We start from the raw sequence: 22523 nt of genomic DNA on the forward strand, positions 1-22523 counted from the left end.
GGGGACCTAGTTCCTGGCTCTTCTCTGCCACCACCTCTCTTTGCGACCCTGGGCATCTCTCAGGGCTTTATCACACACAAAGAGACCAACCTGGACAGCTCTGTTTCATCAGTGGAGAGAGTTCAGGGTCCCTCTCTGGCTGTGACTTCTGGGCTACCACATCCGCCTGCTGGCACAAGGACAGCCCGTGAGCCTGGGAGGCACTTGTGAGCTGCTGCTGCTCCACTTGGAGGCTTCCAGAGCCCCCAGAAATGACGGGAATTAGAGAGGAAGAGAGATATTTTCAGCAAACATTCTGCCAAGGCAAAGCAGATGGTGGAAAATTTTGCATACTAAAAACAAAATAACTTTTTTTAATGTAAAGGGAAGATGATAAGGCCCTGGGGAATGCATAGACATCCCCAATTAGCCTTACCCTGCCTACCAGGCTGTAGAGGGCAGTGGCAGAACTGTCCCCAGTGGGACAGGCGAGGGCTGTCTCACTTGCAAGGAGGGCGAGGCCTGCAGCCTGAAATCCCACTGAGATGCCTCCCAAGTCTGGGGCTCTGTTTGCTGGTTGCAGGGGGGAGGTACGGGGTGGTGAAGGGGTTCCCGGCAGCTCCGTGGCCGGCACTGGCTCTGTTGGGTCCTTTTCCGGGTTGTTGTGAGCATTTGCACAGAAACACAGGCGGTGCCTGGCACAGGGGAGGAGCTTTTTGCTTGAGGGTCTCTTTCTGAACTCATGGCCCACACGGCGGCGTGGTGCAGGGCTGGTGTCTGGAGTCACGGCATTTGGTGCCCGAGCTGACCTCACAGGGGTGGGCTCGCCTTCTCTGGGGGGCGTGGGTTCCTAGGTTGTGCTGGAGGCACGAGATGGCCTCAGGGGCCATTTGCAGGCTGAACTGGGATCTGAGCCCAGGCCTAGCTCCTAGTGAGACCTCTGCTCTTTCCTGCCCTCCTAGCAGGCGGGGCACCCTGCAGTCTGGCCCCACCCTACGCACTCTGCTTCCTCGGGAGTCCTCCCCTCCAGGTGGGCCAGCTCCTTCCCTGTCTCCCTAACATGCCCTTTCTGGGTTTTTCTCTGGGCCTTTCCCCCCAGAGGCAGGTGCTGCGACGTGAAAGGCTTCTGGCTCCCTCCCCACATCCAGGCTTGAGTCCTGGCCCTGCCTTGGACACTCCTGGGCAAAGACTTTCATCTCCTTGAGCCTCAATCTTCTCATCTGTGAAACAGACAAGAGCAACCCCAAGAAAATAAGATCGAGTAGGACAAAAGGCACTGTAAGTTCAAAAAGCTATGCAGGCTTATAAATATTTTTAAAAATTCAATTCCAGTTCATCCTCCAAGAACCCACCTAAATTGTGCCTCAACTGAAGAGTGTCTCCAGCTCCAGGGGAAGGAGAGATGGGAGACAGGCCCTTCCTTGCTCTCCCCACGACTGCTGGGGCAGCTCTTCTGACCCTCAGCCACCGCCCAGCATTGAGTTTCTTTTGCTATCAGTGCCTGCCTTGATTTCCCCAGCTGTACCAGGAACCACGTGAAGTCAGGGCCCCATCTCAATCTGCATCTGGCTACTTTCCTCAGCCCCCAGCACTGAGCTTTGGGTCAAGCAGGCACTCAGTAAATACCTGACTGCTTTCTGGAAAAACCTCCCCAGGAGAGGACACAGCAGTGAACAGAGACAGCAGGACTGGATAGTGGTCAGCAAGATGGTGGCGAGCCAGCTCTGTCTCCAGAAAGGGTGGACCCAGCAAGCGCCTCCTCACAGCCTCCTCCTCCCCCGTGAAGGACACTCAAGTGGGACGAGCCAGGCTGCTGGTGGCCTCAGCCTGAGCCAGGGACAGACAGATGGGGGGAGGGGCGGTCAGAGGCTAGCTGTCTCAGACAGGGGTGAGTTGGCCCTGGGCGGGGCTGATGCCCGGATCACACAGAGCCTGCTCTTTCAAACCCAAGGCCAGGCCAGGGAACAGGTTCTGCCTTTGTTTGGGAAACTAGGGCCTGGACGAGGAGATGGGTGACCTCAAGGCCAGAGGAAACTGTCCTCGCAGGGATGGATCCTGGGAAGCCAGAGAGGGGCAAAGCATGCCTCCCTCCCTCGGACCCCGAGTCAGGAGATCTGGGTGCCCTTTGCGGGCCAGCTGCCTGACACCCTGAGCCTCGCTTCCTCATCAGTGAGGTGGACATATCACAGGACCACCTCAGAGGGCGGGGTGGGTGTGTGGCACCCAGGGAGGCTTTCTTCCTTGGTCTCCCTTCTGGGCTGCCACCAGGGACATCAACAGGGACAGCACAGACCAGGCTGGGAGCTGAGAGTTGGGGAGTGGAGCGTTTCCTGTGCTTGTTTACTCCTTCACCATTGATTTTAATTAACTCCCTCCTTTGGGCTCACAGACAGCCAGGAGGCGCTGGGTAATGAAGACAAATCCTCAAATCAATAGTGATGTGGTCGCCAGCACTGAAATCCTGTAGTCCTGCCCTTGCTGGAGGAGCTCCAGATAGAACGGGAGGTAGATGGCCAGAAGATAAGAACAACTTCCTCCAGAAAGAAACGATACTCTCAGGAGGAGGGAGAGAGTATTCAGAGTGAAGGGAAGTCAGGGAGGGCTTCTTGGAAGAGGCGGAATTTAAAAATGGGCATAACTTAGACAAAAACACTGGGATAGAAATGCCGGGGCCAGCGTGTGCCTTGTATCCCTGACAGAGAACAGGAAAGGCAAAGTTCAGGGTGGGCTTCTCTGGGGCCCGGACAGCCCCACCGGCTCAAGAGAAAGGCTCCAGGCTCAGGCACTTAGGGGATAAGGTCTGGCTTGGGTGTGCTCTGCACTATTTTTCTCTGGCAGGTTATTGCTGCTGATTTATAGCAGAGATGAAACAAAGTGAGTGAATATCTCCTGCCTTTGCTGGGATGAGAAATGTGTCTTGGTTCTGTCCTTAACCACAGCTCTCTCTCTCTCCTTCTGTCTCTGTGGGTCTCTGGGCCTTTGTCTTTTGTCTCTCTGTGCCTCTTTTTTGCTGATGTTTTTAAAAAATCTCTCTCTGCCTTTGCTTCTCTCATCTTTCTTTCCTATCTTGTATGTCTTATGTGTCTTTGTGTTCTGGGTCTTCCTGGGGTTTTCTCTTTGTTCCTCCTTCTGTTTTTGGTCAGGTTCTCTCTCTCCAGTCTTATCTCTCGGCATCTCTGCCTGTCTGTCTTTGGGTCTGCATCTCTCTCCTGCCCCAGGCCTCTCTGTCCCATTCCCTCAGGGTCCAGCCTTCCTGGCTTCTGGGTTAGTCCCTCCAGTTCCCCCACCTGAGCAGAGGCTCAGGGCCATGGGGTCTGTGCTCAGAGCCTGGGTGTGGGGGATGGGCTGCCAGGTGGACCCAGAGACAAGTGAGGCAGGAAAGGCCTGCCCCCCCCCCCCGTCCTGTATGGAGATCTGGGTAGACGTAGGCTCCTATCCTTGCGGCGGCTCCCGGGCCAGCAGTAGGGAATCAGCTCAGCCTATGTGCCAGGCCAGCCTTCACCTTGATGGACAGGAGGCCCCAGGAGAGAGCTGGGGATCTGAGCGGAGCTGGCACTGCTATTTCCTTGGGCTTTACTGGCATTGGACAGGGCAGACTGGCCCAGGTTTATTCACTTCACCCAGGCCCCTAGAGGCTGAGAAATCTAGAGTGGGCAGAATTGAGTTGTAGGTTTCCATGGTGAGACAGGTGAGCAGCTGGAGAGGGTGTGCTTCATGGCACAGGGTGGAGCCCAGCCCTGGCCCAGCACGCGGTGGGAGTTCTGCACACATTAACTTACTGAAGCCAGAGGCTGGCTCGGGGGACTGAGCCCTGCTTCCCAGTGTTGGCTCAGATGGGGTGGGAGTGGGGACAAGGAGGCCCAAGATCTTGCCTTGCAGCTAGAATCATCCAATCAACTGAGGCTGTCACTGGGCTTGGACAAATGAGAATGGACAGCCATGCCCCTGACCTCTGTGGTGTGGCCAATGAAGGCCTTCTGCTCTTGGGAAATCAATCCCCAAGTCAAGGAGGATGCCCAAGACAGGCAGGGGGAGCTGCTGGGGCAAGGGTGGGGCACAGCAGTGGGGACAACACAGCTCACTGAAGCTTCGGGCTTCTGTCCTGGGGATGCCCCCCGCCCCCCCATTCCCATACACTGGCATCCGGCTGGCGTTTGGCTTTACCAAGGGCTCCGAAGGTCAGGACAAATCAGCATGCATGCGTTTCTCTTTCAAAACACAGCCGCATAAGAGGTGGCCAGGCCTCTACTTCCCTGAAATTTAGGGAAAGGGCAGTGTTTCTTGAACGTGGAGGGGATCTTTCTGTCCACCCTGAGATTATGATGCAAGTTATTTGACCTCTCCGTGCCCTACTACAACATGGGACCACAGCAGCACACCCTGCCCCAGTTGTCATGACACAAGGAAGGCGGCGCGCCCGGCACAGCCTGCAGTGAGCAACCATGCAATCCCCGGCAGCGACCACCGCTGCTGATTTTACCCGGCCACTCGGCACCGAGGCCTGAGGCCTGCCTGCCTCTTTCACCTGCGCAGACCTACAGGCAAACGCTCCCCAGGCCCTCAGCGCGCAGGAACGGCGGCCGCACAGGAAGACCGCCAACTGACTGGCGGCGGGTGTTGGCCCGGTGTGACCCCCATGGGCTCTGGCAACGGGGCGCCAGCCCCACGGCCTTCTGCCTGCGGAGAAGGAAGGCATTCAGTTCCCCAAATGGCCGGTGGGAGCCCCTGACAGTACTGTCTACGGCTTTCTTATTCAGCGCCTGGCCCCAAACAGCGGACCTACACCACGCACCCCTGCATCAGGGGTTTCCGGGGTACAAGGAGGGGTCCGCAGCGCCCTCTCAGGCACTTGGAAGACAGCCTCTGCCGCCCTCCTCGCTAAACCTTCCCGGCTCCCGTGCACGTGCGTGCGTGCGTGCGCGCACCCCGAGGGCAGGCCCGCGCTGAGATGGGGCTGGTCTCTGCTGCAGGGCAGCCTCGGCGCATGATCTGTGACTGCTTCACCACTTGCCAGAAATTTCTCCAGAAAGTTTCCTTCCCTTGGCTTTGGAACTGTAAGATACGAAAGCTGGAAGAGAACAGGCTCTGTCCCGGCCCCCTCATCTCCACCCTACTCCTGGGGCAACCAGAGCCCAGAGAGGAAGGACTTCCAAAAACTAGGTTCCCTGGCCTGGGGTCAGGCTCGGGAGTGGGGAGGCACAGACGTGACACGGTCAGGCTCCGCTTCCGCTGGTCGGCTGGCAGGGTCAGTGGGTGAGGTGGGCTGGACATGATATTTATTTTGATATATTTATCATGGTATTTCCGGATATGAGTATTTCTGCAGAGAAGTGTGCCCACTTTTGTTGCAACAGATGTTCCTGTTGGTCTAATTCCTATTCTCTCTTTTTATAGGGATGTGCAAACAAGAACTATTTCGTTTTCTTCTTAATAACCCTGTAAGGGTGACGATCAGAGTGGCAAGAGACAACAGGGAGGGGTGGGAACTGCGGCAAGCCCAAGGCTGCATGCCCAGTATGAAGAGGGACACTGCTACTCAGCCTGTCCAGTTTGTCCAGGGAGGAGACAGTATCTGCAGACTTTCTGATGTTCAAAAAAGCAGCCAGAATTCCATATCTTTTTACTAAGAATTCTCCACATTTAAAAACGTCGTCGGTGAACTTAAAGCAGTGAGCCAGATCGAGTTGCAGCCTCTAACACCGGCAAATGTCCAACCCTCGGAGGACAGATGGCATCCCACATCCCGACATGGAAGCCCTCCTGCTCTGCTGTCCTCTGCCTCCCTCTCCAACCGTCAGCCAGCCTGGCCCCCTGCACATAACACACCCTCCCAGCTGCTCCGAAGGCTGCAGGGAGTTCATGTGCCATGTCCGGGCCAACGTGACAGAAATGGCAAGTTCATAGTCTGGCTGGGGACACATTGAGGGGTGAGCAGGGAGTGGGAGAGGGCAGCTAAACGCTCTGAGGAGCTTCCAAAATGCTAATTTCTTAAGAACAGAGAAAGAAGGAAGGTGGCATAGCAACAGCTGGCTCTGGGCAGTGAGCAATCCTGTATGAAAATAAAACATTTTACAATCCACAACCGTGGCTCATTAAGAATGAATGGATCTACTGATATAAATAGCATGCTGCGTTAAGAAGTCAGGAAACAGCATATGGGTTTGATGGAAAAACGGCTGCCACCGAACTGCTGATTAGCTCCGTCGGCTGCAGCTCTGCACTAACGAGACAGAGGTCTGTGGTTCCAAGCTTTTGTGGGCCATGTGGATTTCTCCATCTTGGGTCATAGCAGGTATCCCCATCTCCCCAGCCCTGATCACAATATGGGGGCAAACTCTGGACACACGGTAACAAGTCTATATTGAATTTCCCTCAGTTTCTAAAGCATAGTATCCTCACTATAATAGCCAGCCTCTGCTTGAATGCTCCCGGTGACAGGGAACTCACTACCATGTCAGATATAAAACATCCAATTCTGTGGCTGCTGAGCAAGAGATACAAATTTCCCCCTGTGCTGTCCCAGCCCTGCTTTGAGGGAAAGCAGCCCTAACTAGCCATGCCATCTATTGTATCTGATGGGAGACAGGCCAGGTGCCAAAAGGACAGCCTGAGTAGGAATGAGTTGGGCCAGTCACTCAGGGAAGAGTGCGGATGTGGTGTCCTGAGAGCGGCCAGAGGAAGGGGATGGAACTGATCCGAGAGTTCCCTGTGAAGTAGAAGCAGTCGCTGCCACATTCCTCCACCCCACAGGTCCTGCAAGCCTTGTCTCCTTCCCCACTTCTGGAGAACCTTCCCCAGCAGCCTGGTAGCAACGCCTGTACTTGAGCTGGCCTTGGGGGTCTCTGTTCCTGGCAACCCAAAATCCTCCTGCCAGGGGCGCCTGGGTGGCACAGCGGTTGAGCGTCTGCCTTCGGCTCAGGGCGTGATCCCGGCTTTGTGGGATCGAGCCCTACGTCAGGCTCCTCCACTATGAGCCTGCTTCTTCCTCTCCCACTCCTCCTGCTTGTGTGCCCTCTCTCGCTGGCTGTCTCTATCTCTGTCAACTAAATAAATAAAATCTTTAAAAAAAAAAAAAAATCCTCCTGCCGGATCTGAACAGGGACAGCCAGTGTGCGTGGTGATTTGGGCAGCGGTTTACTCTGTGTTGAACTCAGAGGACAGAGGAATGGGCTGGGTTCAGAAGCCTCTTGGCTGCAGCCTGTAGGACAGCCTCCCCATCACTGTCCATCCTGACACTGCCCCATGGGGTGCCCATCTGATGAAATAGTGACCGTGAGCCACAGCGCTGTGGCTGCTGCCAGTGTGGCACCCAGCATGCTGGACACGGTGGCATCGGGGGTAGATGGGCCAGCTGGGGGTCATTCAGGAAGGCTGGCCGAGGGTAAACATTTGTAGCCTGACCTGAACCAGACTGCTCAACTCAAGCAATCCTGACGCTTTCCCTGGACTGCAAACAGAACCACAGTTGAGGGTTTTTAAAAAAATTGTTAAAAATTTAGTGAACCAAGGAAGTGATAATGAAACCCCTCTATTTTTCTCAAAACGATCCAATTGGAACAAATCCAAAACCCTGAAGTACTTTTCCGGAACAGACCTTGAAGTCAACAAGTGTGTCTATCTGTTCCAGTCTTTCCAGGAAGCCCCTGCTCTGCTCACGGGGCTGCCAGAGGGCGGGGGGCGGAAGGGCCCTGCAGAGGGACGGTGACGCCAGCTCAGTGGAGATGGGAAAGTGAACTTGCCTGACGGCTACGGGAGCTCTAGAGGCCTGGGTGCCTCAGCCAAGGGCCTTTTGGCCGACCTCGGCTTCTCTGCCACCTCTGAGGAGACGGAGTGGGGGAGGAAATGGGTATTTGTACCGTGTGGGTAGGGCTTTATGGGGTCTGGGGTGGAAGGCACAATGAAAAGGGTTCCCTAATCCAGCCAAGCCCCAGGGCAGTGATGAAGGCTTTATACAAGAGTCCCCTCCCACCTGTTCAGCCCCAGGCTCCCAGGGAGAGGCCAACACAGCAAAGCCTTACCAAGCTGGGGTCAGTCTCCTAGGGATCCCAGCTCTCTGGCTCCCATCGGAGAAAAGTAGATACATCCTAGAAAGCCCTTTGAATAGCTTATGGACTCTAGACTGAGGGCTTCAGGCCCCCAGTTTCAGGAGCTCACCAGCCACAGCTGGGCAAGTTGGGGCAGACCAAATATCGAGCAGATCCAGGGCAATGTTGCCTCCAGTCAGAGTACTGGGGGCTGAAGAAAAGAAGAAGCCACATCATGTTAAGGATCCTTGCCACTGGGGAGAGAGAAGCAGAAAATCCTATCTGAGAATAATTTCCAGTTGTAATGACTTCACTCAGATAAATTCAGCTCTCTCTCTAGCTCTTATAGGGAATTTGGCTCATCTGTGTCCAGTACGAGCCCCCCTCCCCACTGCCTGCTTCTATCCTAATGCAAGGCTGCAGAAGTTAAAGGCTTGATTTTTCAGCCTCCCCTTTTAACTTTCTTCTATTCTTTATAGTGATGGCTGGAACTGCAGCAACCATCTTGTGACCGTCAGGGAAAGAAGCAAGAATTATAAAGATATCTGTCCTGACATCACTGAGCTGCTGAACCACAGCAGCAGATGCCTTCCCTGAACTTTCTAGCATATGACAAAAAAAGTAATCTCTTATTACCCAAATATGCCAGATTAATATGGTACCCGCCATCCCTACTGCCAGCAAATATCTTTGTACATAGCCCAAGGGTGGGAATCCAGCTCAAAGGAAAGAAGTCTGCTGAAGAGGTGGGCTGAGCTCTAAAGGGATTAAGACCAAGAACCCATAGTACTGGTTCCACATTTTACAACTTTTATTTCACAGGGCAGCAAAGAGACCCAGGAGTGTGCAAAAGCTGGCTTCAGTCATTGCTGCCAAAAACCTGGAGCAATGATCTGCCATTGAAAAGTAGCGTGGAGCACACACCCCATTTAGATTGATCAGGTGGGAGGGTGGACCTCTCCCAGAGGCATGCGGGTCAGACCCAGGGCCACTGAGGTCACATTGTCCCCTACTCCATCCTGGGGAAAGAACAAATGACTGCTATAAACAAGCTTGCAGAGGGCTCATCAAAGGGTCCGCAGGCAAATCCTTGTCCCACATCAACACCCATTGTCCAAAGAGGGAGAGAGTAGCAAACTCAGGTAGTCAGCCAACCTGTCCTGCACGTGCCGGGGTGTCAGAGCTCTCTTTGAGATAACACAGCAGAAAAAAATATTTTGGATCGTCCTCTAATACATTCTTTGCGTTATTTTTAACATTTAGATTATTTTTTTTAAGAGAGGGAGGGGTGGGGAGGGGCAGAGGGAAAGAAAGAATCTTAAGCAGACTCCATGCCCAGCAAGGGTTGGACGACCCTGAGATCATGACCTGAGCTGAAATCAAGAGTCAGACGCTCAATGGACTGAGCCACCCAGGCGCCCCTAACATTTAGATCTTTAATCTACCTGCAGTGTGTTTCTAAATACACACGGAATGGGGTGGAAATCTAATTATGCTAAGTCTGGTTGTTACATAAACCTGTTATTTTCCCACTGAACTGAAAAACTACCTCCGTTCAGCTTCCATACATCCTTAGGCCTATTATTTCTATATTCTGTTCTACTAACCTATTTATTTATCCTATAAATAAATATTCTATTTATTCTGGTGCCAGTGCTACACTATTTCTATTGATTACAGTACCTTCATAGTAAGTCTTAACATTTGGTCAGGCAGCTCCTTCTAGTATCTCGCCATTACCCAAAACATTTTGTTAAAATGAAATATAACTTATATACCATCAAATTCACCCTTTGAAAGCGTACGATTCCAGGGTTTTTAGTATATTCATGAAGTCGTGCAACCATCACCACTATCCAGTTGCAGAATATCTTCATCACATGTCCTCTGTACCCATAAGCAATCCCTCCCCCTGCCCCCCGCTCCCTGGCCCTGGCAATCATGAATCTATGTTCTGTCTGCATGGATTTGCCTGATCCTTTTTTTTTTTTTAAAGATTTTATTTATTTATTTATTTATTTATTTATTTATTTATTTATTTATTTATGAGACAGAGAGAGCGAGAGAGAGAGAGCACAAGTAGGGGGAGCAGCAAAGGGAGAAGGAGAAGCAGGCTTCCCGCTGAGCATGGTCCCGATGTGGGACTCGATCCCAGGACCCTGGGATCATGACCCAAGCTGAAGGCAGACGCTGAACTATCTAAGCCACCCAGGTGGCCCACGGATTTGCCTGTTCTGAGGGTCTCGTGTAACTGCAGTATGACCTTCGTCTCCGGCATCTTTCACTTGACATGGGGTGTGCACGGTTTATCCGCGGTGTGGTCTGTGTCAGTTGGTCCTTCCTTTTGAAGGCTGAATAATATCCCACTGTGTGATTACACTACAGTGTGTCTATCCAGTGGACAACAGAAATGTGTGAATCCATTCCTTCCTAAAAACTCCACTGGGAAATCAGACAGGAATTACTACACTTACTAACTTGGAGGGATCCAGGTCTTTGTCTGCCCTCTGTTTGTCTCTTGCTTTTTGTCCTGTGATAAGGTTCTATAATTTTCTTCAAATTGGACCTGTAATTGCTTTTCAACTTCACTTCTAGGCATTTTATAATTTTTGCTGTAATTATGAGTGAATTTTCCCATTGTTCCTTCTAATTAGCACAGAGTAAAACTATCAATTTTTTTGGTGTGTAAGCTATTGATTTACTTTGCATCCTGTCAGTTCCCAAATTGTCTTATTAATCCCAATGGGTTGTCTTAGTAAGCTCTCTTGGGTTTTCTTAGTATTTCTTCTTTTCCAAGAGCCACAGATTATTTTCTTGCCTTATTACATTAGTTAAATACTACAAAACACTGTCAAGGGATGGGGGTATACTTTTTTTTTTTTTAAAGATTTAAAGAGAGAGAGAGCTCAAGAGAGACAGAGAGAGAGAGCATGAGTGGGGTGAAGGGCACAGGTAGAAGCAGTCTCCCCGCTGAGCAGGGAGTCTGATACGGGGCTTGATCCTGGGACTCTGGGATCATGATCCGAGCCAAAGGCAGACACTTAACCAACAGAGCCATCCAGGCGCCCTGATGGTGGTATTCTTTTTTTTTTTTTAAAGATTTTATTTTATTTATTTGACAGAGAGAGAGACAGCCAGCGAGAGAGGGAACACAAGCAAGGGGGAGTGGGAGAGGAAGAAGCAGGCTCATAGCAGAGGAGCCTGATGTGGGGCTCGATCCCATAACGCCGGGATCACGCCCTGAGCCGAAGGCAGACACTTAACCGCTGTGCCACCCAGGCGCCCCATGGATGGTGGTATTCTTGACGTGCATTTCAGTAGAGCATGGCTTCAGTTCTTTATCAGTGAATATAATATTTGGTGTTAGATAATTTTTCTTCTTTGGTAATTTTATCATATTTATGTAATTTCCTTTTATTCTCTTATGAAATTTTTTATTTAGCATATATTTGTTTTAACCTTGGAGAGGAAGACATTTCAAAGCAAGACAGGAAACCTACAAACCACAAAACTAACGAAAGACATACTTGACTTCACAAAAATGAAAAGAAACAGGTTTTGAATGGCAAAATACTATGAATAAGGACTAGGGTCAAACAAAATGTAAAGTCAAGGAGGAAAGCATTTGCAAGCCATCTACCATCCCTAACATTCAAGCAGCACCTACAAATCAATATAAGAAAATAAACCACTTACTAAAAAATGAGGAATGGATTCAAAGAGGTAATTTTTAGCATATGTGCTGCTGAAGCGAGCACTGAACAGGTAATTTTTAACATTTATTTATTTATTTATTTGGGGGAGGGGAAGGGAGAGGGAGAGAGAGAGAGAGATAGAGGAACTGGGGCAGGGGAAGAGAAGAGAGAGTGTTTGGTGCCAGGAGCAGCTTTGTTGTTTTTTGTTTTTTTGTTTGTTTTTTTTTTAAAGATTTTATTTATTTGAGAGAGAGAGAGGAGCGAGAGAGCACACACGAGGGGGGTGGGGCAGAGGGAGAGGAAGAAGTGGGCTCCCGGGTTAATCCTAGGACCCTGAGACCATGACCTGAGCAGAAGCTTAATGGACGGAGCCACCCAGGCACCCCCAGGAGCAGCTTTCATGCTGGGAAGCAGGGACCGTGGGCGGGAGAGGGATGATGGTCCTGGGGTTCCCAGAGGCAGAGGCCTGGGAGGAGAGCTGCTTCATGAGAGTGGGGGTGGTTTTAATAGTCTTCAAGTCTCTCTTGGGACTGTCCACCAGAACCCTGACCCAGGGGAGCCTGCAGGCCCTAAGGAAAATCCTTCCACAGTTTTTCAAATATCTTGGGCGGGGGGGGAGATGGGTGGTTCATTCATTCATCCATCCATTCATTTACCTAAGAAGCATCTATCCCATGCCTCTCCCATGCTAGGTGGTAAGGAACTGGCCTATTCAGTACAGACATGGCCCTGCCATATGTAGCTTCCAGCGTGGTGAGGGCTCCACCCCCCAGTGCTGGTCACTCTATTTCTGCCTGGCCCTGAGCTCAGTTTTTGTTGAATGGGGTGCTCCAAGAGCTGGGCTTATCACACCGGCTCTCAATTGGACCACAAACTAAAGTTTTGACCCCAACCAACTCCTGGGCACCTGGGCCTGCCTGATGGTAGAACTGGGGAGGGGAAGCCACTCTTGGAGCTAGAAAAATGCTAATTGGTTCCCCAGTTGTCAGTGGTCTGGAAAGGCCCCATGAGGCCCCTAACGCCAGACACCCAAGGCTGCCTGCTGGGGGCTGTCTGCCACCAGGAGTCTGACAGCCTGGAGAGCAGCTTGCGAAGGAACCGGGACTGAGGCAGCAGCCCCTGGCAGCTTGGGAGGCTTCCAGACAGGCAAGGCAGACTGTTACTTTGGGGCTGCCGCAGGCATGACCTCCAGGCCTGTATGCCACCAGGAAGCCACGAAAGGGCTAACGTGGGGTTGACCTCCCCTCGTTCCAGGTCCAGGCCCACCATAAGGACGGTTCCAGCTGGCCTGGACTTCCAGTCTCCCACAGGTATCCAATAACCGCCAGAATGCCTCTGTGAGTACACGGCCGTGTCTGCGACAGCCAGGGAACCCTGCCTCAATCGGAAAGCACAGATCCCGGCTTCCACACGGGCTCATCAGAGAGGACAACCACAGGCTCAGGCTTGGAAGCAGCTCAGGACAGTCGGCTTGTTTGTGGTCCCTCCTTGCAAACCCCTGGGGCTTTGGTTCCTATGGCATAGGACCTCTGGGCCTTCATCTGCCCCCCCTCCCCGGACACCCCCTCCATCTCCTCCACCAGCTCCTAGCCTTCCTTCCTCTCCACTGTGGGTTTCCTCAAGTTCAGGCCTGCCCATGCCGCGTACTCCATGCACCCCCAGGGTACCCCATCTCTACGTGTGTGCAGACGCCCCCTGGGCCTCCCCAACCAGCGTGGGGCCAGCAGCCCTCACCCTTCTGCTGCCCATGGGCAAGGCACATAAGCCATCTGGCTGGGCCTCCTCCTGCTCGGCACTAAAACGTGCACCACAGAGCTGCAACTCGCCCGGCCCGGGCCCGCATGAAGGACGCGCTGCCTTGTGCTCTGGGAGCCTGGACGCTTCTGACCCAGTCTGCAGAGGGAGCCCAAGTTCACCTGCGGGACCGTCACATCGCCCAGCCTGGCTGTGGTGCAAACCCAGGAAATAAACCGTGCCACCTGCAAGCGCGTGGGCCGCTGGCCTCCTCCGCCACGTCATTAAAAGGCCATCTGTGTCTGCATGAGTGAGGAGATGGAGGCTCTGCCCTTCCCAGGGGGCTGTGAGTGCGTGTGTGTGTGTGCGCGTGCGCGTGTGTCCTGTGCGGATGCGAGCAGAGCGGGCGGTGAGGGCCCCTGGGGCCTCCCCATCTCAACTCACTCATTCTGTCTCCCCGGCTGCAACTGCTCTGTCAGCCTGAGGGACACAGATACACCCTGACAGGGCAGGGGCAGAAGGAAGCCCCAGCTCGAGGGTGGAGGAGGGAGCCACTTCTCCAGAAAACCCCATTCCGGGCTCCTCCCTGAGGCCCACGGCACCCCCAGGGCCAGTCCCAGCACAGCCTGCTCCCCTGCCTGCCTGCCCAGGGGCCACTTGCACTTGCCCACGGTCCCTACAAGGACTTCACTGCGGCAGGGATGGCAGGGGAGGCGACCTCGTGGGAATTAGAAGTGCAAACGGAGTCGAGTAGAATTAGCTGGGAAGGCCTTCTGCACCAAGGCCCAGGGGACATGGAGAAGGCTTCAGGAGAACAGAGGCCCAGCTGTTGATGCCGGTCATGTCTGGAGGGGCTGACCTACAGCCAGTGTTTCTCTTCTATGGGATAACGCTTGGCAACCTTCAAATTTTATAATAAACACACCTTACTTTTGCAACAATAGAAAAAAAAGCCCGAATGATATAAAGATAGATGCCAGGTCTTAATCCAAAGACAGAAGTCTTGAAGAGTCCCGCAGAAACAGCTGTCATGTCTAGCCCCAACATCAGGTAAGCCCCCCATCCCTCTGGCTGCTTTCTCTCATTAAGGACCCTCAGTCTCTAAGTCTTGGGCTGAAACCTGGACCCTTTGGCGCAGAAGGAGCGAGGGCCCAGAGGACAAGACCCTGCTTTGGGCCCCAGCTCAGCCACATAGCAGCTCAGTATGTGCATCCTCTCCTCTGGGCCTCAGGCTGCACGTCTAAAAAACAGGGCTTAACTACCTGCCCCAGTCACCTCTGGAGCCTGTCATGAGACTAGGAATTTTAAAAATTAAGACCACGAACATTAAAGCATCATGTAAGCGGTGGAGGGCCGCCTACCACACCAGGTACTGTTCCCACCAGTGGAGCCGAGCTCCCCTTGTGACGGCGGCCACCTGGCATACCACCGCAGCAGCGCAGCCTCCACGAATACCAAAGGGCCCTGGGCACAGTCATTTTGCTCATTAGGACCAGGGAAGCCAGGAGTCCTCCCTTCCTGAGACGCAAGACAAGCGCCGAGAAGAGACGGTACAGGCCAGCTTCGGAAAGATACGTTTTCATACTCTGCGAAAAACCTCAGTGGGTATCACGTTCCTGCAAAGATCCATAGTGTTCGTGGCATTTCCAGCCCCAAATAAGCACTTGTTTGAGAAATGGCCCCCAGTGGCCCCTCCTCCTGCGAGCGATCACGTGCTAAGGTCCAGCTGCCCACACGGGCACAGGTGGGGAGCTGAGGGCACAGGGAGGACGACACACCAGGATGAGCCCCGTGGCGGGTGTGGCAGATGCCGGCCTGGTGCCCATGGCACTGTCCAGCTGGCTGACGGCGGGCGTGTGACAGCTGCTATCCCGGGACGGGGGGCAAGGGGGACTTACCTCTCCCTCGGGCCCACGTGTAGACACGACTAGTCTCAGTGCTTCTGGGCTTGTGCTCTGTGGGCTCCACGGGCAAAGGTCGGAAGTGGGGGTCATCGGCCCGGCCAGGGGTCTTCAGTGGCAGGATGTACTTGGGGAGCCCTTTGTAGAACCAGGCCCCCGACCTCTTCCAGACCTGGCAGGGGTGACATCTGCTTAGAACAAGGGATGCAGAGCAGCCCTCCCTGTGCCGCGCTCCCACGCTGGCCCGCCCTCCTCTCCTGCTGGAAAGCGCCCCACGCTGTGGGTGCCCAGAAGGTGCTCCCCAGATGCCACCCGCATTCCTCCCACCTGCCTCTTCCCTGGAGGCTCTGGGGCAGAGCGAGCGACAGGAGGCTAGGCGAAGGGCTGGGCTCGGGGCGGGCGCAGTACTGGAAGCTGTTCTGGAGACTCCCCGGGGACAAGGCTATCTCTGTGCAGGTGCAGGAAGAGCCCCGACCTCAGAGAACCCCAGATTAGAATTCACAGCAGCACTGAGATAAGGTCCCCGAACTCTTCATGCCTACTTCAAGAAACACCAAGTACTCCATAATCTCTTTTCCACCAAAGGAAATACATTCAGGGTATTCAGTAAGAGGAGGAGAATGTGAAGGAACGTGACCTTCTCAGAGAAGACCTTGGCAGTTCAGAACAGACGGCCTGGGTTTGAACCGGGACCTGTCACCCGGCAGCTGTGAGATCTGGACACATCGACCTTCCAGATCCCCGGTTTCATCACCAGAAGGTGGAATGTAGGAACAGTACCCGCCTCACAGGGCAGCCATGAGGACCAGACTCTTGAATGAATGGAAGGCCCCACTGCCCAGCGCCGGGCACAGAGCAGCCACTCGAAGATGTAATGCTCATGACGGTCACTGTCACCCTCTTTCTCTCATCTGACAGACATGGAAGTCTTACAACAGTGGACCAAGTTCCCTACTCAAAAGAGAGAATTAATTAATTTATTTATTGGGGTGGGGTGCAGAGGGAGATGAGAGAGAGAATCTTAAGCAGGATCCATGCCAGGCTCGACCTCACAACCCTGAGATCATGACCTGAGCCAAAATCAAGAGTTGGATGTTTAGCTAACTGAGCCACCCAGGCACCCCCCAAAAGAGAGACTTGAAAATCAGAAGGCCAGAGGTTGCCCCGATTCTCTGTAGGACAGATTTTCCTAATCCCCAAGCTTCCTCTGTACATTGGTTCTGTGGGATATTAACATGGACTGGACCACACACACAAAAAAAGTTCCTGCTCCTGTACACTTGGGAAGCACTAGGTTAAATGAAGTATTACTGCAGGACTTCTCAGAGCCTTTAAGACACCAATGTACATAGGGTTCTCCAACAGAGCCAAAGAACATACAGTGCTTCCCACCTGGAATCTACTCAACAGGTTTTCCTAGAGAAACTTAACCCTATTAATTGGTCTGCATAGACTCAGCACCTAACTGCAGCACTGGAATCACTAACTATCATGAGTCATCTCTTTATGCTCCAGAGTGCCAGGCATGGGGCCACCGAGTCCCAACCCTATCCCTGGCTGGAATCACTCACTTCTCTCTCCCAGCTACCCTGTGCAGAAGGGCCTGCTTTTGTGTGGCCCTTGAACACCATAGAACCCGTCTGGTAGGATGAATGCCTCGTGGAGCCCCCTTTAAAGAACCCTTTCTGATCCTCTCATGGCCCTTCTCCAGTAAGTATTTATTTGAATTGATAGCGTGTACACCTGGTCTCAAATTCACGAAACGCAAAATTAAAGTTTCCTCCCCATTCCGAGGCATCTGGTGATAAGTTCTTTGAGGATGCTCTGTTATTATCCCCACTTTCCAGATGGGAAAATTGAGGTTCCTACAACTTAAGCAACTTACCCAAGGCCAGCCCACTGTTCTGTTGGCCTCTGTTCCACACTGGACGCCCCAGAGCCTCATCCCAACAGTTTACAGATGCAAAGCAGGTGCTCACTACGTGTGGCTGAGTGGTGAGTAAAGCCTCAGCAGGGCAGACATCATCGTGGACTCTGAGTGTCCTGCAGACTGGGTGCCTGGGTGGGAGGGGGCGGCCGTACAGGGAGAGCGGATGGGTTTAAGCAGCGGCAGCCAAGGCTACCCTGTCTCTGCAGAGCTGCTGTGTGGTTCCTGAGACACGGGCCCAAGCCCAATAGGGGCTCACTCAGCCTCCGTGTGCTGAGCACCCGTCAGTGCTGGCTTTGCCGGCCCTCCCCTGAGCACATTGGCCTCCTGCCCCCCAACATGGGCTGGGCCTCAGGGGATGAAATGGAGCAAGCCCTCAAGAGCCATCTGTATACCCTGGGCATGTATACAATTTGTTCTGAAGGACCGTGTAGACGCAACCCATGTTTGCCTCCCACCTATCTATCACGGCAACCGTTCTGTGTCAAGTAATGGTCTCCGCCACCACTTTTTAATGGCTTCTTAGTTTGGCTTTATTAAAACTAATTAAACCAGCCCTCCAGTGATAGACATTTAAATGGTTTCCAATTTTCACTCTTGCGAACAGCACTGTAACAATCATCTTTGCACACACATCGGACAGGTGCCCATTACGGTCTTAGAAAACACCCCGGGGGGCGGATCTGCGGGGTCAAGGCATGTGTATCCATTTAGATGGCGACCTATATCGTCAGACCACCCTCCAAGAAGAAAAGCTGAATCTCCAGAGGAGGGCTAAGTGTCTTAAGGGTGGGAAGCCTACACTACCCTTGCTGGTGGGATCTAGGGGCTGGTCTGGGGACCTGCTCAGAGCAGTTCCCATGGGCTGGTGGGTGTGGGGAAGGTGCGTGTTAGGACCCAAGGCCCCCAGATTTAGGTGCCAGAGGAGGGAGGATGGGGACTCCACGGTCACCCCTGGGGCACACAGTCACGTGGGCCTGTGTGAAGGGGAGTGGACAGGACCATGCTGAGGGAGGCTCAGTGACATGGCTTACATGTCACAGCTGTGTGGCTCTCAGTGGGAGAGACCAAGACATGCTACGGAGCTGTGTGTGGGGATTCCATGGGGCCAGACGCATCCCTGACCCTCACTGAGGTCCCATCGCGGCCTCCTGGGCTCTTCCTGCAGAGCTGGGACTATGGTTCTGGCCCATGCCTGTGCGTAGTCCTTGTTTTCCTTTTTTGTTTTAAATTAAAATAAATTTTAAATTAAAAAAAATATCCATAACAGAGGCGCCTGGATGGCTCAGTCGGCGTCCGTCTTTGGCTCAGGTCATGATTCCAGGGTCCTGGGATGGAGCCCCGCATCGGGCTCCCTGCTCAGCGGGAAGTCTGCTTCTCCCTCTCCCTCTGCCCCTCCCCCCAACTCATGCTCCTGCTTTCTCTCACTCCCTATCAAACAAATAAAATATAAAAATAAAATAAAAAATATCCATAACATAAAATTTACCATCTTGGCCACTTCTCAGGGTATGGTTCAGTAGTGTTAAGCATGGTCACGTTGTATAGCCCATCTCCAGAGCTCTTCTCTTGTAAAACAGAAACTCTGAACCCACTGAACAATAGCTCCTTACTCCCCTGTCCTCCCAGCCCCTGACAGCCACCATTGTACTTTCTGAGAATCTGACTCAGAAAGAAGTTGATGACTCTAGGTATTTTGTATGAACGGAATCATACGGTATTGATCTTTTTGGGACTTGGCATGAGATCCTCGAGGTGTTGCAACCTGGGTCAGAACTTTCTTCCTTTTCGAGGCTGAATGGTATTCCATTGTACATCTATACCACATTTTATCTAGCCACTTGGGTCGTGTCTTCCTTTAGGCTGCTCCTTTCATTTTTATTTTTATTTTTTTAAAGATTTTAAAAATTTTATTTTAAATGGTCCTTTCCATTTTAGAGACCACTAGGCTCTACCATCCAGGAGGGGGGGACAGGGCACTCATCACTGTATCTTCAAACTCCTAGCATATGCCCGACACACAGTAGGTGCTCAGCAAACACAGGCTGCATGGCTGAAAGGCAGCTGTAAGTAGTTTGCCGGAACATGTCCCAGTCCATATAGTTGTCACCTTCCTGGAGATGTGGCCTGAGGGTTTCACCTAAGTCCTTGTAACTAATCAAATGGACGTACTGTTTTGGATTAAAGAGGGCTAAAGAAGTGCTTAGCGGGGAGTGCCCAGCAAGCTCCAGCGAGCCCCCCTGACCTTGCCCTCCGGGCCCTTCCTCGAGCACCAGTGCGACCCGCAGCCCTGGCTGCTCCTGGCTCCCCCAGCACATCGCAGCCAGCAGGCCCTGTGCCATCAGCCTCACCTCCTGTTGCAACGATCCACCTTCACCCCGACATCATGCTGAAAAAAATACTGATCAGTAATGTGCTTTTAGAAAATAGGATAAAGAGCCCAAGATCCAAAGTATTAGGCTGAATTGCATGAACATGGGGACAGTCGATGGTTTTTTGGTATTCAATCATTTCCTATAAATCCCCCTGTGAATTTCATATAATTCACTCTGATATTTATGCTCAGCAGGGCAATGACCCTGTGGGGCTATCCTGGCGTCCAGTGGGTCAGTCACTCCATGTGGGTCCATGGTCCCGGGGCCTGGGGTCTGCCTGCTTCTATTGCGTTGGCACTGCAGTTGGGCAAACCTGACGCCGTCGCTGTGGACAAAGACCAGAAGACCAGAAAGGCCGGTGATCCTGGACCAGCTGGAGGAGCCACAGTTCCAGGGGCCCCACAGCGGGCGTGACCAGAGCACACAGGTGCTTTACCCAATACGGACGGCACTCCTGGGTAGGGGTGCATGAAATGCAGTGTTCTGGAAAGTGCCTTCCACTGGGAGAGCAGGACTGCTGAGGCGAGGCGGGAGGGATCCCAGCTGGGCTGAGGTCTGAGCTGCCGCCCCACCTCCCCCCATGTCAATCCATGCCATCCTCAGACCTTCTCTCGCCTTGCTGCCCACTCTGCCCTGTGAAATGCACAACTGGAGCTTTTATTCGCGTGATTTCTGCTCTGTGCCTCCAGGCCCATCACCCACTACCTGGCCCAGCACCCGGCCCCCTCCCCAAGAACAGTAGCAGGAGAAGCCCTCCACAGATCAGAAAACCTCCACTTTCTATAGAAGCCGTGGGATTCTGTAAAACCCCAGTCTGCTCCCCACGTGTGGTTTGCTATGATAAGGCCAGCACAGCAGCCATCCTTGAAAATGCCATTTAATAGGAAAAGACCTGCATTGCCGCCATGGAATTTGCAGGGGTGGCCAGCGGCATTAAAGCCTCCCCGTAGCACTGCTCTGTGCTCTGCTTCGAGGTTTTCATTAGGATTTCAGCTCACGGCCAACCTGACTGCAGATACTGATGGATATTAGCCAAGCTGTTCCCAGGGAATTTTAATTACCATGATAACAATTGCTAATCATTGGCATTTCCTAAATGGCTATGGCTGGAGAAGGTGGTGATTGCCAGGCCCTGTTGGGAAGAAGAGGATCCCACGGGACCAGCCGCTGGGGAGGATGGGTAAGGGACGGCCTAAGATCTCTGTCCCTGCCCACTGCTCCACCCCTTCCGTGTGCTACCGCCTCTCCCTGCCTCCCAGCAACTCAGGAGTGCACCTGCATGAATTCAGGTGAGGCGTCCACACCTGGGAAGAGCAGAGGTACAGTCTGCGGCCTTTGCACATGCTGTCCCTTCCACCTGATGTGTCCTTCATCCTTGTCTCCCACCAAGGCAGTGACACTGCCCCTAGGAAGACTTCCGTGCCACCTGGAGCCGAGCCAGAGCACCTGTGCTCTGCTGCTGGAGGCCATGTGGAGAGGCAGCGGCTCCGGCACCTCACCCAGCCGGGGAGCTGCGAGCCCAAGGGCAAGGCTGTGCCACCCCTGTACTCCCAGGGCCTGCGAGGAGCCGGTGCGTGGCAAGAATGTTGCTGACTGACAAAACGAATGAACAAACGAAGAAGGCAAAGCAAAGGAATCATCCTCAGGGGACAAACGTGGGACTCTGTCTTCAAGGAGACCATGTTCTGTCTGCTTAACAAGCTCCAGGCTGGCCCAGGCTTGAAAAGCCACAGGAAATGGCCTGTTATACAGAAGTCTTCCTGCTTACACTTCGTTCTTTTAAAAAGGGTCTCTTAAAGGGTCAGCCCACCTGGCGGACAGGCCGCACGGCCTTCCCTAACACGTTACCTGAACGCACACGCACACACACACACGCACAGTGTGTCAGCCTCCCAGAAACTCCACCAGGCAAGCTAACCTTCACTGCATGGCCAACAGGACCCCAGAACTCTACCACCCTTGCCTCCCTCACCAGCCTCATCTCTTGCCTCATCCTGCCCTGCACTCGGGCTCAGCCAGACACAGCCCCTCTCACTCCCTGACCACAGTAAGCGGTCTCTTGCTTCCAGGCCTCTGTATATGTTCTCCTTCTTCCCTCCCTGGGCTGGGATGAAGAAATCCAGCCTGCAATGCACACACTGTTATGATGACCCATATATATGCCTGTTTCCTGCACCAGATCGAAAGCTCCAAAGTCCGTAACGGTAGGATGCACACAGGGCCCCCAATGCATGATAGCACACAAAAATCTGTCAGCTGAGGCTACTGAGCACGTCCAAATTTCAAGGCTTTATGTAACTCAAGTTCCTTAAGAGAAGCACTGGCCGAGAGGGTGTCATGGACTGAAGTGTGCCCATGCACCAATTCATACGTTGACGTCCTGGGGGATGGTGTCCAGAGATGGGCCTTCAGGAGGTAGTTAGGGTTAGATGGAGGCATAAGGGTGGGCCCCTCATAATGGGATTAATGTCCTTAGAAGCGACACCAGAGAACGTGTTTCTGTGTCTTCTGTGCGAGGACACAGAGAGGTGGCAGCCACCTGCAGGCCAGGAAGAGTGTTCTCACCAGGAACTGACTCTGCCGGCACTTTGATCTGGACCTTCCAACCTCCGGAACTGCGAGCAGTAGACTCTTGTTCTCTAAGCCCCTGTCTAGGCTCTCTCATTATGGCTGCCTGCGCTGAGGGAGAAGCTGCCTGGGAGCTTGTAGAAGCTTAACAATGGCCCCCATTATTTTCCTCTCCTCCCATCAAGAGGGGGGTCTATTTCCCCACCCTTCAAATCTGCTCTAGGCTTGTGACTTACTTTGACCAACAGACTGTGGTGGTGGGAACATGGGACTTTCGATCAGACCCTGAGAGGCCCAGCAGCTCCCCTTCTCACAGTCTG

At 53.0% G+C, this 22523-nt stretch overlaps 1 protein-coding gene across 6 annotated transcripts in view; it reads right to left on the reverse strand.

The window, feature by feature from the left end:
• The window catches only part of RPH3AL (rabphilin 3A like (without C2 domains)), a 161339-nt gene that overhangs the window by 10564 nt on the left and 128252 nt on the right, over positions 1-22523 (reverse strand). For all 6 annotated transcript variants that reach the window (XM_019798370.2, XM_034640607.1, XM_034640608.1 and 3 more), the window contains one exon: positions 15331-15505. In XM_019798370.2, the coding sequence (XP_019653929.1) occupies positions 15331-15505 (175 nt within the window). The remainder of the gene's footprint in view (positions 1-15330; positions 15506-22523) is intronic.

The sequence above is a fragment of the Ailuropoda melanoleuca genome, chromosome 13 (genome assembly GCF_002007445.2).
Source record: "Ailuropoda melanoleuca isolate Jingjing chromosome 13, ASM200744v2, whole genome shotgun sequence".
NCBI lineage: Eukaryota > Metazoa > Chordata > Mammalia > Carnivora > Ursidae > Ailuropoda > Ailuropoda melanoleuca.